The following is a 13,580-nucleotide window of genomic DNA, read 5'->3' as shown; positions in this document are numbered from 1 at the left end:
AACCCCTGTGGTCGCTCAGCAGGGTGTATGACACACAAACATCTCTATCTGCCCCGGACACCTTGAGACAGGGATATCCCAGCCCTAATTTGCCTGCACCGCCCTTTCAGTGAGGACCAAATCTGAGGCCAGAGAGGCTCTGGACCTCATCATGTCCCAGGGGTCGAGAAAGGGGCAAAGTGTGGTTAGGAGAATATCTCTTTGCGTCATCTTGTTTACGAACTGGGGATTCCCTCATGATATCGATAAGAGATTGAAGGGGGTAGTTCCTGGTGATGTGATATGAAAACATTAATCTAAACTTAAATACATTACATAGCAACAGTCCAGCTCACTTGGTTCTTTCGGGTGCATGTGGGACAGGAGCAACAAGGCGAGACCTCCTCTGCTGGCTGGAGGTGTAGCTGGTTGCTAGGGACACACACAGGCGCATGATGATCCATGGACTGGAGAAAACAGAAATATATAATTAATTATGCTGAGAATTATTCACAAAACAAGCTAAAGCTGTTTCTGTAAAGTATAAAGTATGGAAAGCAGCTTAATTAATATAAAAAATTAACAAACATGCTTTTTTTCCAGGAGTAAAATTATCCATGTAGACAGAATGTGCAATAATTTATTTCATTTATATACATTGGTGCTCACATTTTTTGTGGATTCAGGAGAATATGCAGTAGAAAAAGATTCATACACCATACACCTAATTTGTACAAATAATAGTGCATTTGATTAGGATTTTATGTGATAGAAATAAAGCACAATTAAAAAGCCAAATGAAAAGAAGATATTAAAACACGTGTGTCAAACTCCAGGCCCCTGGGCCAAATCCGCCCCGCCATAGCTTTTCATGTGGCCCTCTAGATTCTAGACTAAACACTAAGTGTGCTTAAATATCATGTTATCAATCAAATCAATGCAGTTTTTATCTGTTTACTGCCAAATTATATCAATCAGTCCCTCCAGTTCCTTGAGAATTATTGTGGAAATTCACATAAAATCAACAAATCCCTGCAAGTTTTTGTACTAATACATAATTGGGAGTTTATTGCAGATTTTTCACAAAAATGGTCAAAAACTAAACAGCTGCCTCAGCCTTAACTGATGTCAGATTATAGTCTATATAAAAAGTCACATATCACTAATTAGTACCACAAAACACTTTGATTTTTATTACAAAAACTCACAAAATTCTGGAGGAACTAAAAAGATGTTCAATAATATTATTTAATTTTAAGAATTCATTGATATTTTAACAGTATGTGAACAGGTTTTATCAAAACATTGTGGCACAACCGGCCCTTTAAGAGCATTCAGGGTCTTGATTTGGCCCAAAACAAAAATGAGTTTGATCTAGTTATTGGATTTCCCCTTACAAACTTTTAGATTTTGCTTTCTTTGCTCAAAGAACATCTAGCTTCTCAAGTCTCCAGGAAGGTTTATCTATGACCACCTTAAAATACCTCTAAATTATCTGGAACTTAAAGAACTTCGTTCAAGATTTCTGCACATAATTGGTGAAGATTTGCTCATTTGTGACAGGATGCCACTGTGTTTGGAGTCATTATGTTGACTTAACTTGCTGAAGCAGAGGTCGTACCATCACTAACTTGTTCCTAATTTAATCGCTACAGGAAGGAAGTTTTCCAATAAATTGTCACCATTCAGAAATAATCACATTGGGATTAAACAAAGAAATTTTATCTCCAGTAAAAAGTGATTAGCAGGACTGACAAATCCACAACAGAGAGAACTTCTGATTTTGTTACACATCATTTAACCTTTTTTACATTCTGATCATTTCTTCACCGGCCCTCGAAGAAACCTCAAAAACTCTTGGCTCTTAAAATCTCAAAGATTTTCTGCAATGCCAACGCTACGTTTTGATTTTTGTGAGAAGCAGTTGGATGATATCTAAGGATAAGTACTGGAATATATATTCAGTATTATTGTTACTTATTTGTGGTGTAAAATTGCATACCTGTGAATTATTTCATTGTTTGAAGCTTTCAGTTGGAGAAAAAACAGAAACCTATAAGGATAAACCAAGAAAATCAGGTAGAAAAACTCATTTGCACCGAGTCAGCTGCTGAGTAACAATACTTAACCAGCCACTCACTGTTACTGTTGTTTTATCAAGTAGAATAAAAGCAAACTTCCTCAACTTAACTTGTTAAACAATTGCTTTCCTTATGCTTGTTGTGTTTTTGCAGTTTGACAGCTACAATTACAACTGTTGTTTGACATTAGCTTGCTGTTTGAGAACGTACCTCCTGAAGGTTTGGTCGTGAAGAACTCAGCTCTGTATTCCTGCATTTCTGTTGACACACGGCTCGATCCAAAGGACTTGAAACACCAGTTAAATGCCTCCGTTCTGCAATGGCTTTGATTTAAACAGGGAAAAGAAAAGAATCTGTGAAAAACACAAGTAGTTTCATAATTAGCACGTGTTTGGACTCCTTTTGCTCCAAAAACTGCAGCTGCATGGAGTCTAGAGGAGCTGAAAAGGCGCTATCCCAGCATTACCTGACCATGTCACAAGGGCTTCTCATGTCGTCAGGATTGATTGGCTTTGTTTAGAAGAGTTCAGATTGTGAGACTGTGGAGGAAAGTCCATTTTTAGGAAATTTCAGTTGACCTCTGCTGATTTTATCTTGCAAAGCTTTGATTCGTTTCTTTGCGTTCAGTAAATTCAGAATTAATTGTGGTCCTAAACAAAAATTTTACCTGTATTTAAGATTTTGAAATGAGATTTCCTGCAATGTTACATAAACTGTTTCTGTACAAACACTTTATTTTCAACCATGAAAATAATTCCAGCCTTTCGGGCATGCATTTTTATTCTATGTGTATTAATTTGAGGTTTAATGATTTATTTATTTAACTGCATTAAGCTAAAATATCAATTCCTTTTGCGATGACATGTTTTCTTTTAGAATATCCACATTACAGAAGAACTATTATATGGGTATCTAGGGTACAATCTAATACAGTCAACCAAGTTTAATAATGTTATCCATGCTGAGGAAACACAGTGGGGCCCAATTTTAGACTCTCTGTGGTAGAAGCGTGTTATCGCGTCTCGTACAAGCTATCTGTGGTGGCCATGTGGCTTCACCTTCACAGCACAGACACTCCCAGTTTTCACACATCTTCATATTTAAAATGGTTTCACTGCTGCACAGTTCTAAAGTAAATAAAATTAAATGCCATTTATGTGGACAGAGTGTAAACTGACCTTCAAGTCTTTTTAAAAAGCTCAAAAACAAAGATGGGAATGACCCAACAGCTCAAATCAAAGAAGACTTTTTGAACTTCACTTCATAAACTTTATGAATTTCCTGCAGTCGCATAACTTCGAATAAGAATGAAATCTGTAGCTTAACAAACATAGATCTTAGTAGTATATAAAGGTACTTTTTCAAAATGTGTCAAACTCGAGGTCTGTGGACCAAATCCGGCCCGCCGTAGCTTTTTATGTGGCCCTGTAGATTCTAGACTAAACACTAAGTGGGCTTAAATATTGTGTTATCAATCAAATCAATGCAGATTTTAACTGTTTACTGCCAAATTATGTCAGTCAGTTCCTCCAGTTTCTTGAGAATTATCGTGAAAATTCACATAAAATCAACAAACCCCCACACTTTTTTGTGCTAATAATTGGGAGTTTATTGTAGATTTTTCTCAAACATTGTCAAAAACTTTCTTGCTTGAACTAAACGGCTGCTTCAGCCTTAAATGATGTCAGATTATAGTCCAGGATCTATGCAAAAATTTGCAAATAAGTGCAAATATTTCCAAACTAATACCACAAACACTATTATTTTTATTGCAAAAAAATCACAAAAACTCACAAAATTCTGGAGGAACTAAAAAGATGTTCAATAATATTATTTAATTTTAAGAATTTATTGATATCTTAACAGTTTGTGAACAGGTTTTATAATACATTCTGGCACAACCGGCCCTTTAAGAGCATTCAGGATCTGGATTTGGCCCAAAATAAAAATGAGTTTGACACCGCTGGTTTAAAACATTCGGTTATTTTATGGGGAAAGATGCAAATATGAGCTCTATCAGCTCCTCAACAAGCAGACTGGTGTGAGTTATCATTAAGAGCCAGAATCAAAGACCCACCTACAGCAAAAAGTCAACGCAGCGAGGGCCGCCATTCATTCATTTTAATCCAGCAAAACTTTTATTACATTGATATTAAATTAAATCTTTTTTTTTTACCTTGAAAATGATAATTTACACATTTCAATTTGTTTATTTTATAAAATTTTTTATCATGAGCATCAACACAAAACACTCCTGAAAATAAAGTAACAATTTTAATTTCTTAGGAGTGAAAGCTACAATTTACTTTTATTTTTTTAAATAAACAGAAATAAAGTTTTCATGCTTACATTCTTTTAGCTGTATTATTATTATTATTATTACTATTTTTATTGTATTTTATTTTATTTTAATATAAATTTATTTTTTATTTGCAGCAAGGTGGAGATGAATGGGAAGAGGGAGGAAACGCCACATTTGCTGTTATTCCTATAATAAATGTTCTGTTCTTGCTGGATAATTAAAAACAGAAATAAAATAAAAAATAAACTGAAATAAAAAAACATCCTAGGAATCACAAACTAAAAAAAAAAGACATTTAAAATCTCTTTCACTTACACATATGGTATAAGTGTTAGCTTTTCCTGATGTTAAAATGTATTTGATCATTAACACTAAATTGAAAGGATGAACCAATTTATTTTTATTTCCACGTGGAATCAGAGTAAATATGTACATAATTTGATGAAAATGTAATGTCAACAATTTATCATTCAGTTTAACGTTGCATTGATAATGCAACAAGAAGGCTCAGCACTGAAAAATCGACTTAATCATCAGTAAACCTGCTGTTTGGTAAAATCCCAACAGTTTGACGCCTATCAGTTAACAGGGTAGAAGTAAATACTGCCATCTTCTGGCGATCTGTTTGATCTGCAAATATAAAACAAAAATACATATATAAATGCATATTTATGCATATATAAGTGCATCTTTATTTTCTTTTCTTTATTTATCTTTTCACTTTGTGTACATACTTTGTCATGTTCAGTTATGTAAGAAAAAATCACATCGGAGGTGGACCGCATGCCTTTTATATTATTATAAAGGCATGTCTTATACACTTTTATATTTTAAATAAACAAATAAAAACCATCAATTTCAAAATTGGAAAACCAAAACTTAATTTAATTAATTAGGAATTAAATTAAATACATTTCTAATTAGACCTTCCAGTGTGACAGAATATGAAATCTATCACCTTAAAGCTCAGTTTATTGAAGTTTGCAAAGAGATTAGAAACATTCACTGTGTAAAACTACAATGATTACAAACTATAGTAAACTTTTTAGCTTCAGTTCTTCCACCTGTGATTTCAGATGCAAAAGAAAAAACATTTAAATGATCTTGGCTTGAAAGAGTAGAAAACTCAAGGGAATATCAAGATCGATGCTTCAAATAGTTTCATTCCTCAGCATTTTACCTGCCCTTCCCATAAAATATAAATGTCTTCTCTCCACTTGTAACCAGAGGGAAGGTGGCAGTGATGCACCAACTCCTCTTTGATTTTGGCGCCCCTTACTGTAAACACACAGCAGTGTGTAAATTAGTAAAATTTACTAATAAAAGTAATTTTACTAATAACTTTTATTAGATGATCAATATAAATATGCACACCAACATTTTGCTCTGGTTTCAGAAGATTTCCTTTTCAGAATGAACGCACTTCAAGATGGTAGCATTGTAGATGTTTAACAGGTAAAACCACAAACAGATTCAATCATAACATTTAAAGGTGTGTCCGACACGGAAGTTTCAAAATAAAAGATTATCAGTAGCCGTCGTCAAGTGGTCTGTTTATGCAAAACAAAACCTGTTGCACAGGAACGAACTGCACTACCAGAACATTGGAAGTCGAGGGATTAAGACAGGAAGACACCCAAAGGAGCATCACGAGCAACTAACATGTCGAGGTGGGAGTGCTGAGAAAAACTGGTGTGGGTCTAGAGAAGAAGAGATGACAACTACTGTATATAACAAAGTTTTGCTTTATTAAAATTCTGTAGTTTCAACTGAAGTGGAAAATGAGAAATCTTATTACAGCAACGAATGATGGTTCTCATATAAGCAGCTGAATATTTGTTCAGTATGTAGGGGTTTAAATTAAATAATGTGTTTTAGAACAGATGAAAAATGAACTTGGTTCACGCTCACTTTAAAAACTTAAAGCCACAGAACCACAATTTATACCCAAAAGCAAAGACTGGCTCTGAGGAAACGACAAAATTTAAATTGCTCAACAGAGTTGAGCAAAGACATCAGTAGTTTCTCTTCCTATTTATTCATTTCATCCATCAAAATCTTTTGAGTTTGATATAAATTCCAACCTGCATGCAAAAAAATTAAAAATAAAAATATTCAGACATTGGGGCATTTAAAATGCCAGCCATAAAGGCAGAAGTGCGTGCGCTCCCTTAATCCCATCTGTGGCAACTTCTCCTTATCTCTGTTCCAATGAATGAAACTCCAGGAAGGCATTCGTCATACCATAACCTTTAGGATTTTAAGCTACAGCAATCATTAACAGCCTGAAGAATCTAATAGGAGAAGAGAGAGGAGCCAGCTGACACAGCGTGTGGTCAGACGGCTTCATCCTGGATGGATGGAGCCCTCCATCATGCTGCTGATGTTACAGCAGATCAGAGGGAGAGCTACAAGATGACACACGGAGGACGACTTTTGGTGATCTTCTGCACAGGTTTCCCATCATTAGCAGCCTGGACTGCATTGATAATCTACGGCAGGGGAAAAATAAATATATAGCATAAACCAGGATGCTCTGGTTTCAGAGTTGACTGAATGTGTGCAGGATACTCACGTCATCCTCATATGGGAAGCCACCTGTCTCAAGCTTGGAAAAGACGAGCTGCCCGTTTATTACTATTTCGAAGCTGCCTGTAATTTCATAAGAAAAAAGGAACGTTAAAGAGAAGCCTTGGCTTAAAAGGCATCAAGGAAATATCAAGATAAATGCTTCAAATAGTTTCATTAGTCAGCATGATTTGATTTACCCGTCCTTCCCACAAAGCCTGACACATCCGCATCGGGAAACTCGCTCTTAGCGACGCTGGCGAGCTCCCGATAGCGGGGTTCGTAACCTCATCCGCCGCTACAGGGAACAAAGAAAACATGGAGATTAAACTAAAAACAAACAGAAGCGGAGCAGAAACTTGTAGCCGTAGACGGGCAATGCTAACGGAAATAAACACCACAGCTGCGCATTGAATTAGACTCAAAGGAATAATGTAAGATACAAATGTTGAATAATAAATTTGGAGATATGGGAAAAGGCACCAAAAATGAGAATTACCAGTATTCGACTTTAACTTCCACCCCCATTTTCGACGTTTCTCAGGCTGTATGCGTCCGCTACTCGCTGCTACTAGCTTCTACTAAGGGCGTTTGTATGACGTTGCTAGCGAGAGGGGCGGGGCTTATTTTACGTAATGGATTTACGCATGCGTATCATACCCGGAAGAATCGTTATATTTACAGAACAACGTATTTATTTATTTACGTCAATGTCAGTCATACATATTTCGACAAATAATATACACAGTCTAAAGAAAACGATAATTTTAATTGTTCTTCACTATGTTACTAAAAAGTTTTTTTTTTCTGAATAACTTGTGCTTTATCCTTTATGCAAAACCACTGTTTGTATAGTTAGAAAAAGTTGCACTGGCTTTTGAAAAAAAGAAAAGACAACTTTTAATTTTGATAAATGTTATTATATGAAATTGCCAGTTTTTGTTTCTATTTTTAGGGTTTAAAAATAAAGAAAAACATTAAAGTCTTGCAAAAAGAATATAGTTTTCTACCCAAGAACAAAAAAATAGATCTAAAAAAAATAATGCTGGTATTGAGTCAATCTGTTGTGGAAATTCAATACAACTATTTCATGATAAAGCTGAGTCTCTGCTGAAGCACAGCTCTGTTTTTTATCTGTATTCATAAACATCAGTTTATTTGCCAGGTAAGGTGTGTCCTGCACAGCAGATGTTATGCAAAACATAACCTGTTGCACGGGAACAACCTGTTCAACCAGAACATTAGAAGTCAATTAAGACAGGAGCCACCCAAAGGAGTGGCTCGAGCAACTAACATATCGAGGTGGGAATGCTAATAAAAACTGGTGTGGGTGCAGACAAAACATTGCATTAAAGAAGAGATGACAACTATTGTCCTTAACAAGGATTTGCTTTAATAAGAATCTGTGGTTTGAAGTGGAAAATGAGAAAAGAAATCCCATTACAGTAATAATGACGGTTCTCAGGTACGCAGCTGAATATGTCTCCATTATTTGTGAATAATAGATGTTTTGGAACAAATGAAAGACAATCTTGCTTAAAGCTATTCAAGCCACAGAACCACAATTTATACCCAAAAGCAAAGACTAGCTCTGAGGAAACGACAAAATTTAAATTGCTCAACAGAGTTGTGCAAATTCATCAGTAGTTTCTCTTCCTATTTATTCATTTCACCCATCAAGATCTTTTGAGTTTGATATAAATTCCAACCTGCATGCGAAAAAAGGAAACAAAGAGGAAAAAAAAGATCCAGACACCAAAGGCAGAGAAAATGCCAGTTATCAAGGCCAAAGGTAAGGAAGTGCGCTCCCTTATTCCCATCTGTAACAACTTCTCCTTATCTCTGTTCCTATGAATGAAACTCCAGGAAGGCATTCGTCATACTATAACCTTTAGGATTTTAAGCTACAGCAATCATTAACAGCCTGAAGAATCTAATAGGAGAAGAGAGAGGAGCCAGCTGACACAGGGTGTGGTCAGACGGCTTCATCCTGGATGGATGGAGCTGGGCAGGGAGGCGCCCTCCATCATGCTGCTGATGTCACAGCAGATCAGCGCTTTCTGGTGATCTTCTGCACAGGTTTCCCATCATAGGCAGCCTGAACTGCAGCCAAAACCTACAATAGGAGGTAAAATAAATACATAGCACAAACCAGGCTGTTCTGGATTCAGAGTAAACTGAATGTGTGCAGGATACTCACGTCCTCCTCGCTTGGGAAGCCACCTGTCTCAAGCTTGGAAAAGACCAGCTGTCCGTTTATTTCAACTTCGTAGCTGGCTGAAATTTCAGAAGAAAAAGAGGAAGCACTTTGAAGAACCTTGGATTGAAAAGGAGCAAGGAAACTGCGAGATGAATGCTTCAAATAGTTTGACTCGTCAGCATGACTTGTGATTTACCTCTCCTCCCCACAAAGCCCGTCACCTCCGCATCACGAAACTTGCCCTGAATGGAGCGGGCGAGCGCCGCATAGCGAGGTCTGTAACCTCATCCACCGCTGCAGGGAACAAACAAAACACGGATCTTAAGATAAACGCGAACAGAAGCGCAGCAGAAACTTGTAGCTTTGGACTAACAGTGCTAATAGCTGGTAAACGACACCACATCTCCGCCAACAACAAAAAAAAGAGACCCAAAGCGATAACATAGGATGCAAATGTTCAATAATAACACAGGAGATATTTAAAAAAGCAGCAAAAACAGACAATTACCAGTATTCGACTTTAATTTCCACCCCCATTTTTGACGTTTCTTAAGCTGTGTGCGTCCTCCACTCTGCACTACTATCCTTTGCAAGACAGCGCTTGTATAAAGCTGAGTTAGTGAGAGGGGCGGACGTCCTATTACGCAATAGAACTACGTATGCGTAAGATACACGGAAGAGTCATTTTAGTTACGGAAGTGTGTGTTTACTTGTTTGACTTATTATTGATCATTCTACAAATCTGAAACAAACAAAACAATGATTTGTTTATCTTCTATTCACAAAAAGTATATATTCTTTCCGAATAACTCTTGTTTTACTTTTTAAGCTGCTGTTGGGATAATTAGAAAAAGTTGCGAGGTCGTTAAAAACAAGAGACAACTTATAATTTTGATAACATTTAAGTATGTTTTAAAATAGAGTTAACATAAAACTTGGCGAAAAGAAAAGAGTTTCTGAAAATAGATCTTAAAAATTATTGCTGGTACAAACAGTCTGTTTATTCAACGCAATTATTTAACAAAAAAGCTGAATCCCCGCTAAAACATATTTGTTTTATACTTGTATTTATAAACATTATAGTTTGCTGAACTGTTATTAAGAGCGATGCATAAAGACCAAAGAACCACTGGTGCATGGTGTATTTTATTACTTTGTATTTTTGTGTTTTTATCATGTAAAGCATTTGAATTACCTTGTTCCTCAAATGTGCTATACAAATAAACTTGATTGATTGATTGATTGATTATGGCTCTGGAGCTTCAGATTGCAGACTTGTACTAAACCTTTACAACAATGTCGTGTAACAACCAGTTCCCAGCGTATTCAATTTTATGGGACAAAACAAAATAAAGTAGTGTATGATGGATGAAGTGGAGGAGATCAATACTTTGTAGATCCGCCTTTTATTATAATCCCTTTTGCAAATCCTTTGGGGTTTCTGTGTTTCTATGAGGTACACACATTGGGATACGGAAGGTTTTGCCTATTCCTTTTTGCAAAATGACTAAAGCTTATCAGTCTGGGTGAAAAGTATGTGTGAACATTGATTTTCAAGACATGCAACAGATTCTCAAATGGATTAGGTCTACTGGTGCTTAGCTCATGATATCGATCTAAGCCATCCTGTTGTTGGTGTGAATAGGGTCATTGTGCTTCTAGAATGTACGTCTGCTGTATACAGTATGATATTATCTCAAGCTGTTAACAAGTTCAAAATGTGACGCAAAAAGTTTGTCCTAGTGTGTTGTGGTCGCTCTCATATCAAGTTAGTGAGTATTCTGCATAGTTTTTCATGGCTGCAGAGAGGGACAGTGCAGCCAAGGAAATATTGTCCTATTGCAAACATAAACAGGATTTCTCTGAGCAATAAATATAAACTGGTTTCCATGAAAGGGCCCATATCATCCCAGTTCCAGTCCTTTCTGCGGCACTGACACATTATCCAAGTTGACACCGGAGCTTTGACCTCCAGAGAAGCATTTATGAGAATCTGTAAGTTACAAACTAAACAATGAGGCAAACTATTCTGGACTTCTTCATATCACATAACAAAAAAAGGGATTTTGTTTTATTTATTTAACCTCAGAGTGTCCAAATGTCTAGTATTTCTATCTCCATTTGATACAATTTAGCCTCCCTCCCTGTATTCGTATTTTACAGCCTCTGCAACCTTTTGTTAACAAGTCGTAACATGTTTTTCCGAGCGGTAAGGCGCCTGCGCCGGTTTTACCTGGGGCAACAACGGAGACACGTTGCTGTGCAGACCTGCACAGCTGCGTGTGATTATCATGGCAGCAAAAAACAAACAAAAAAATCTCTGCACTGTTTTTTTCTCCAAACAAGCCGAATAAGATGAGTAATGCTGATGGATGCAGATAATGTCAGCTAAATGAATACATGCTAACACGTCACGCTAAACTTAAGAATAAGGAAAGTTGTTATCTGTGTTCAGAGGTCGGTTGCATTTACTTGAGCAACTTTATGAAAAAATAAAACAAAAACAAAATATTTTTTTGTTCTTCGGGATGAACATCCAGGCTATTCCGGTTTAAACTGTTTTTTCTTTTAGTGCAGTTTTATTGTTGCTGCTGTCACTGCCCCCTTCTGGTCAAGAGTGGTATTGGTGTGCTAATTCACTAAGCTAAATTATTTCGATCAGTTAATATGTGACAAAATCATGTTATCATCACTAGAATGAATTAATTAAACATCACAAACACATTTTTATGTGTTAACTTTAAATTAAGTATTAATATAATGTGAGCAGTTTCACTTCTGTGAGGGTAGGAGTAGTTTTACTACCCTGTACTTCTGAATTTTACTGGAGTAATATTTGAAACTATTGACACTTTTACTTGAGTAGATTAATTTTGCACCTGAAGAAATAGACTCCAGAGATTTCTGCAACATATGAGCTAATGTTTATAATACCTCAGCTTTTTCTAAATTTCACTGTTTTATAAGTTAATAAAAATTGTTATTTTATTTGACTACTGTTTTTGTCTTACAGCTGACAAAACATTTGGAATTTTGCAAACTATTTGTGCTTAAATCCAGTAGTATATAAAAGTATTTCCTTCAGCTCTATGACACAAACAAGACGCTGATTTGTTTTTTTCTTTTTTAGTAGAAACGATGTGGATGTTTAAACATGTGATGGTCAGAACTGCACGTCACAAGGAGCCCTACTGTCATGGCGATAATCCAAAGGCAATTTGATTGCAACAGTGAAGCACAAAGCATCAGAAATAAGAAAATAACAGTCACATGTATCAGTGTGTGTCACTACTCCTCTTTGTTTAGTGTAGTAGTTTATTGCAAGTGCTAATATTTAATCAAAAATATTGAAAGCCATTCTCTCTTGATCTTGAAAGTTAGCTTTGCATGTAATAGGGAAATCTTTACCTCTATTATTTAATTTGAACAAATTGAATGAAAAACACATCAAATCCAGTTCCTTGTTTTTATGTACAGTAGACTGACATCCATGTCGTCTTGTGGAGGAAAGGATGTGCTCACCGGCTTTTTTGGAGTCAGAGAGACTTGATGTTAATAGAATATAGCTTTTCTTTACTCAGCTGTTATGTTAAATAGTGAAAATAACTCCATACGTCAAATTAAATTCTCAGTGGTTTCTTAATCAAAGGCTAGTAAAACAAAAAAAGTAGAAAAACTGAAGTTGATAATTCCAAAGATATATCCTCCTTTATTATCACATTTAACATGTAGAAATAAGTTTGGTAATCTCCACTAGCTGAATAAAACAGAAAGTTTTAGTGTGATTTAATCTTAGACTGGGATTAAATAAAGATTGTGTCTTTCTAAGTAAATATCTGGTTTCAACTGAGCTCATCAGTTCAGGTAGACAGGCCTTTTCTTGGCAACATTCACGCTCAGATAACAAGTAAACAACTAGATCTGTTCTTATACTTTTATTTACTTGCATCCTGTGATTTGGACAAATCCAACGTCTTCTGCTTGAGTACAAGCTACGCTGGTCGATCATTTCACTTATAACAGGAAAAATATCTTCTGATAAGTGAAAACATCTGCAAATAGAACTTTTATCAATACTAAAAAATTGCTAATATAAAATAAGCCTTCATATCTTGCTTAAAAGTTACTTGTGAGTTAGTTCGTTCTTATTTCGAGTTTATTAATATATTTGCACTAAAAACTAGACAAAAATATTTGGTATGATTTTGTGTTTTTGTAGTGCTGAGTCCGTCGAGAACGGATAAAGAGCACTTAAAAGCAACAAAAAAGTATTTTACTGTCCTGCAATATTTTAATAAAAACACATTTCTCACTTCTCAGCCTCTTTAAGGTACGTATTTCTCTTCAGCCTTGTCTGCCTACAGGGAGGTGCAGCTGATTACTCATTACAGATGACCTTCGGACTCATAAAATCCAAGAAAAACCCAACCTTTTGTTGTCACTCCTTCAG

At 35.9% G+C, this 13,580-nt stretch overlaps 1 protein-coding gene and 1 pseudogene across 1 annotated transcript; both read right to left on the bottom strand.

The window, feature by feature from the left end:
* Positions 1–6,087: 6,087 nt before the first annotated feature.
* LOC102238188 (migration and invasion enhancer 1-like) lies at positions 6,088–7,541 on the bottom strand. The gene is made up of 4 exons (XM_014475477.2): positions 7,430–7,541; positions 7,131–7,228; positions 6,938–7,014; positions 6,088–6,854 (listed from the first exon to the last, which is right to left on the bottom strand). Exons 1-4 carry the CDS (start codon positions 7,456–7,458, stop codon positions 6,771–6,773), a joined length of 288 nt encoding a protein of 95 aa, XP_014330963.1. The 5' UTR covers positions 7,459–7,541; the 3' UTR covers positions 6,088–6,770.
* A 759-nt stretch (positions 7,542–8,300) lies between these two features.
* On the bottom strand, positions 8,301–9,750 carry LOC102237926 (annotated as a pseudogene).
* Positions 9,751–13,580: the final 3,830 nt, after the last annotated feature.

Source organism: Xiphophorus maculatus, chromosome 16 (genome assembly GCF_002775205.1).
Source record: "Xiphophorus maculatus strain JP 163 A chromosome 16, X_maculatus-5.0-male, whole genome shotgun sequence".
NCBI classification, from domain to species: domain Eukaryota; kingdom Metazoa; phylum Chordata; class Actinopteri; order Cyprinodontiformes; family Poeciliidae; genus Xiphophorus; species Xiphophorus maculatus.
Note: the sequence above shows the minus strand (reverse complement) of the source record. Positions and strands in the feature narration are given on the sequence as shown.